The sequence below is a fragment of the Cyprinus carpio genome, chromosome B6 (assembly GCF_018340385.1).
Source record: "Cyprinus carpio isolate SPL01 chromosome B6, ASM1834038v1, whole genome shotgun sequence".
Taxonomy (NCBI): domain Eukaryota; kingdom Metazoa; phylum Chordata; class Actinopteri; order Cypriniformes; family Cyprinidae; genus Cyprinus; species Cyprinus carpio.
Window position 1 is genome coordinate 17,933,981 of NC_056602.1, and position 6,000 is coordinate 17,939,980.

General features: G+C 35.1%; 1 protein-coding gene across 6 annotated transcripts in view; it reads left to right on the forward strand.

The window, feature by feature from the left end:
- LOC109106337 (KN motif and ankyrin repeat domain-containing protein 4-like) overlaps positions 1 to 5,616 on the forward strand; it is a 43,907-nt gene extending 38,291 nt beyond the window's left edge. For all 6 annotated transcript variants that reach the window (XM_042726002.1, XM_042726004.1, XM_042726000.1 and 3 more), the window contains 5 exons: positions 1,291 to 1,375; positions 1,467 to 1,686; positions 2,168 to 2,310; positions 2,433 to 2,633; positions 4,277 to 5,616. In XM_042726002.1, the coding sequence (XP_042581936.1) occupies positions 1,291 to 1,375; positions 1,467 to 1,686; positions 2,168 to 2,310; positions 2,433 to 2,633; positions 4,277 to 4,390 (763 nt within the window). In that variant the 3' untranslated portion in view covers positions 4,391 to 5,616. The remainder of the gene's footprint in view (positions 1 to 1,290; positions 1,376 to 1,466; positions 1,687 to 2,167; positions 2,311 to 2,432; positions 2,634 to 4,276) is intronic.
- The last annotated feature ends 384 nt before the right edge of the window (positions 5,617 to 6,000 follow it).

The window sequence follows — 6,000 nt, forward strand, 5'->3', positions numbered from 1 at the left end:
ATTGTGTTCCAAAGACGATCGTAGCATTTATGGGTTTGGAACGACATGCGGGTAAGTGGTTAATGACAAAATTTTCATTTTGGAGTGGAGTATCCCTTTCAAGCTACTGGTAAATATAATGTATAGCCTGAATGCACTGTAAGTCGCTTTGGATAAAAGTGTCTGCTAATTGCAAAAATGTGAAATGTAAAGCTACATGGCCGTATGGGAAAACCAGATACTGGGGTCTTCTTCTATGATTATGTAAAAAACTTTTTTATTATAATATTCATAATTTTGGGGTAGGGGAATGGTGTAATTATAAGTTTTTCAATTTTTCTGATGTTTTATTAAAGTTGGAAGACAAACAAATGGCTGATGATGTTGAAAATTCATCTGCATGCACTCTCATACAGCAGACACAAAGATACATTTATATCATGATTTAGTTCTAAGTTAATATTAATAAACCATATTCTTCTTCTTCTGCAACTAGTTCTTTCTTTCTTTCTTTCTTTCTTTCTTTTTTTCTTTCTTTCTTTTGTTACAAAGGATTTCTAATTCAAGTACATGCTGTTCTTTTTAACTTTTTATTCAGAAAATAATATCTAAAATATGTATCACAATTCACACAAAAATAATGTACAACTTTATCTTGAGAAATGTTTCTTGAGCAGCAAACAGCATATCAGAATGATTTCTGAATGATCATGTGACACTGAACACTAATGTAAAGGCTGCTGAAAATTCAGCGTTGACATCAAAGGAATATGTTTCAAAATTAGTTTAAAATCTTAGGCCCACCAGTACACATGCAAGGGTCTAAAAACACACATACTGAATAATGTAAAATGAAAAACACGATTCATACTCAAGCAACAGAACTTTTCCAGAATTTGCATGTGCCAGAAGTACATGAAGATGTTTGTGTCATTCAAATGAAGATGTTTGTGCCATTTAAATATTGGTTACAATTTGCTTGAGATGCCAAATTGAGTCATTCTCAAGTAATGTTACCAAGATTCAAAAGACCAAACTGCATTCTATTTCATATGTATCAAATACAGATATTCTTTTGAGGCTCAGGTCTGCAGCCAATCTGTATTGACAGTGATTTTACATAATTCATCTGAAGTTGAAAGACTGATGCATGATTTTTAATATCTCTTTTTTTTTTTGGTTAGCTTTTCATTGTCTCTTTTTGTAAACAGTTTTTTTAGGCTGCAGAAAAGACACTATGTCCTGTCTTTTTATTTATGAGTTTGATGTGTCCCTGTGATTTAAATTACAGCTAATTCTGTGTCATTGCAGTGAGTTAGTTGATAAGAACTTCATGGCTGCTTGTCATTTCCTGAAAGATCGAATGGCTGAGGTTGCTTCCCCAAATAAAGACATGGTAAGCAGTTAATGTTGAAAATAAATGCACCTTAATATAGATGTCATTTTAAAGTACTTCAGTGAGCTAACTCTTGACTGTTGAATCTCAGAGGCAGGTTCTGATGGTGTTATATCAGGAGTGGTTTCGCGTGTCCAGTCAGAAGGACTCTCAGACAGAGACGGTCACGCTGTACCTGAGGGAGGTGGGCTACCACACTCCAACTCTGCTGCGCTATATAGTAAACCTGGCTGATGGTAATGGAAACATGGCACTGCACTACAGTGTATCCCATTCCAACTTCTCTGTGGTCAAGCTGTTACTAGACACAGGTGAGAGACCAAGATGAACCTAAGAAATATCAGCATTTTAATTAGTATTTAAAGTAGGAGTCAGGCAATATGGGTTTTTCGATAGCAAGATGCCATCTAGACAGCTGCATGGCAGCATTTGTTTAATTTAATTAAATAATACAATGAAATCTTACTATTATGAAATATAAGATAGATGTCATTACTGTTCATCTGCTAAACAGGCATGATAATATAATCCCAAAATGTCCAAAAAATTGCTGATTAATTGGTTTGGATATATCAGTCTGTTGTCTTATTAAAGTTTTTACATTTAAAGCAATTTTATATTATTTTTACATTTATATTAGCAGTTTCCACTCTTGTATTTTGTGTGTGTATCAGTATATTTATGTTATAGAATGGAAACAGATGATGTTTAATTCTCATCTTCTGTTTCTCACTTGCTTTCACTTCAAACTCTCTGATATACCAAAGGTCTCTTTAATTTTATATTCGTTAGGACTGTGTGAGGTGGATCACCAGAACAAGGCCGGCTACACTGCTATAATGTTGGCAGCTCTTACTGCGGCAGAGAGCCCTGAGGACATGGAGGTGGCTCAGCAGCTATTGAGAATGGGCACAATCAATGCTCGAGCCAGCCAGGTACACACAGCAAGACAGCACAATATCCTGTACTGCAAAAACACACAATTTTGTTACTCGTGTAGGCCTACCTACATTTGTTATGCCAGACAACTAAGATTTTTTTTATTACTCCACACTAGTCAGGGCAGACAGCACTGATGCTTGCCGTTAGTCATGGCCGGACGATGATGGTCCAGGTTCTTCTGGACTGTGGTGCTAATGTGAACATACAGGACCAGGATGGATCCACTGCTCTGATGTGTGCCTGTGAGCACGGCCATACTGAGATAGCCAAAATACTGCTGGACAGACCAGAGTGTGACATATCACTCACAGATAAGGTGAGAGATACACGACATAAAAAAAACCCCCACTTCATTCCCATACTATTCTTGAAAATAGGAATTTTGCATTTTTACTCCCACTCTAGAAATTGGACGGGCCTACTGCTCTGCTTTTTCATATGCATTTTAGAAAAATACATTGTAAAAATTATGTGATCAGTAAGTCATGGTAACTTTTTTTTTTTTTTTAATTGATGTAGGTAGAAATGTTTTAAAGTGTAGGTGATTTTGATAGTGTGTGACACGTCTCTACAATTCTCTACACATTTGGAAATATGTTAAAGAGCAATTCTGGTGAAAACGTGAGACTATGAGCCTAAGTGCTTTCACAAAAGAGCCACATGAAGCTGGCAAGCCCTGAGTTGAGTGCTTACTTTATTTCAAGGAAATGCAACACTGCCACCCAGTGGTAAAAAGTAGTTACTTCAGATTTTTAAAATAGTTATTTACTTAGTTATTTACTATTCATTGGTCTAGCTTTTATTATTATTTAGAAATATTTGTTAGTTTTTTTATTATTATTATTAGCAAAAATATTTTAACATAACTACATGTATGTTAAAATATATTTTCTAATAAAAATATACACTACCTGTCAAAAGTTTGGGTTCAGTAATGTTTTTATTATCATTATTATTATTATTTTTATGTGTTTTGAAAGTCTCTTATACTCAAAATTCTACATTTATCCATTTATTTGATTTAAAAATATTACTATTTAAAATAACTGTTTTCTATTTTAATATTTTAAAATGTAATTGATTTTTTCCTATGATGGCAGAACTGGCTTTTTAACAGCCGTTACTCCAGTCTTTAGTGTCACACAATCCTTCAGAAATCATTTTATTTTGCTGATTCGGTGCTCAAGAAATATTACTTATTATTATCAATGTTAAAAACAGATGTGCTGCTTAATATTTTTGTGGAAACCATGATACATTTTTTTTCAGGATTAAATAAAAAGTTCAAAGAAAGGCATTAATTTGAAATAGAAATCTTTTATTTTGACCCTTGTTTCTTGGCAATTTAGTGTGCCCTTGCTGAATAAAAGTTTAAAAATCATAAAAACGAATAATCTTACTGACCCCAAACGTTTGAACAACAGTGTATATTTAATTACTGATATTCATATGCGTTTTGCTTAATTTGCAAAAATATCTGAATATTGACTATTTAATACTTACATTTAATGTAGTAATACTTAATTCCCAATATTGTTTCCTTTTGAAAAAAGAATGAGTGATTTTGCCAGTTATGCCAGTTTCTCAGAATCTGATGGTTTAATCCGTCCCACAGGCTGGTGAAGCCATAATAATGCATCTTTAATCATTTAAACAAACTGAGTGCATTTCATGCAGTGGTTCTCAGCTGGACTGTGACCCAAATATTAATCCCAGGTCTGTTCTTATAGGGTTACAAAGAACTATAAGTGTGCATAATAAGAGAAGAAAAAGGATACTTACTTTTTTGATGTTCACACCAAACTCTGTGTGTCCAATTCAACCAATCGCAATAGGATCTACACAAATTAGGGAGATCCCAGCGTGGGCAGGTTGCGAGACATGCTGTCACCATCATAAACCACAAACATGCCTTTCAGCAACATTTACATTTAATTTCTTTCCCTCTGTCACTAATAGGATGGACACACAGCTCTGTCGGTAGCCATGAAAGCTTCCCATTCAGACATTGTTGAACTTCTGAAAGCTCGCGCTGATCCAGCCACGGACACAGATCCTACAGCTCTGCTCTGAGTTCAAAGGCCTTGTCTTCATGTCCAACTGGTTCTGCCAGATTCTACTGCCTCGACCTGACTCGCTGACCAGGCCAGCAGTCACCAATAGAGAGACAGCACTTACCAGTAATTCACAGATTCTCTGTTTGAGAAATGGCCAATGAAAAATGTACTTCCGTACACCAATCAAAGACGCCATGGAGGTTAGGCTTCCCTAAGCTTCCCAGAAGGTCTCCATTTGCCCTGAAGCACAGCTACTGTAGCTATTTAGCAGGCATGGTGCATTGTTACATGTTTTGGCCTTCTATTTTCAGGTAATGTGACTATATTTTTGTGAGGTGGCCAAGAGTAATCTACGAATGTTATAAAAGAAGTGATCAGATACTCACTATATTTATTTTTTATTGCACTTTTCTGTAATATTTCCCCCGGGATGTATCCAAGGCCTGTCTTATAACCTGATGTGTCTTCCTATATGAGGGTTTTTGGGTCAGGCCCAGAACCAAACCATTCCTTGCCTTTGCAGGTGGAGCAGGGAATGGAGTTTTACAGTCACACAATTGTGTTGCCAGTACGTCTCCAATCTTTAATCCCAAACAACAAGCCAAGCACTGAAAAAGAAAACAGAAAAAAGAAACTTGAATGCTGATTTGCAGTAGAAACTTGTTTTAATTATTTTAAAGGGATAGTTTAACCAAAAATGAAAATTTGCTAAAAATCTGCTCACCTTCAGGCCATCCAAGATGTAGATTAGTTTGTTTCTTCATTGTAACTGATTTGCAGAAATTCAGCATTGCATCACTTGCCCACCTCACCTGCAATGAATGGTTGCCGTCAGAATGAGAGTCCAAACAGCTGATAAAAGCATCACAAAAATGCACAAGTAATCCACATGACTCCAGACCATCAATTAACTGTTGTGCAAAGATGCGTGTTTGTAATAAACAAATCCATCATTCATTTTTTAGCTTCAAATTAGTGAAAAAGTTTCATCTGAATCAGGAGAGAAATATGCACATTGTTTACAAGCAACAACAGTGCAAAACAGTTCTAAACTAATATGTTGGTGGATTTTGATGTCATAGGACAACATACAATGAACTTTTTCCACTTGAGGAAGCATTATTGTGGATTATGGACTTGTATTTTGGCCAAAAGCAATGTTTTAAAGTTTAAATGCCTTGATGGATTTGTTTCATGCAGGTTTTCACTTCACAAGACGTTAATTGATGGACTGAAGTCATGCAGATCACTCATGAATTATTGTGATGTTTTTTATCAGCTGTTTGGACTCTCATTCTAACGGCACCCATTCACTGCAGAAGATCCTTTGGTAATTATGTAATGCTACATTTATCAAAATCTGTTCTGATTAAGAAACAAATTATTCTACATCTTGGATGGCCTGAGGATAAGTACATTTTCAACAAATTTTCATTTTTTGCTAAACTATTCTTTTAATTATTATTCTTAAAATACCATTTATCTGAATGGTTTAAAATCTGTTTCTGTCCTATTGTTCTCTTGACCCAAGACAAAAGGGTGTGTGGAATATTTCATAACGTCAGTGACAAATTGTTATAGCAATCAGTTGTCCTTTGTAATTTATTCACTGTCAAAGTTTACCAT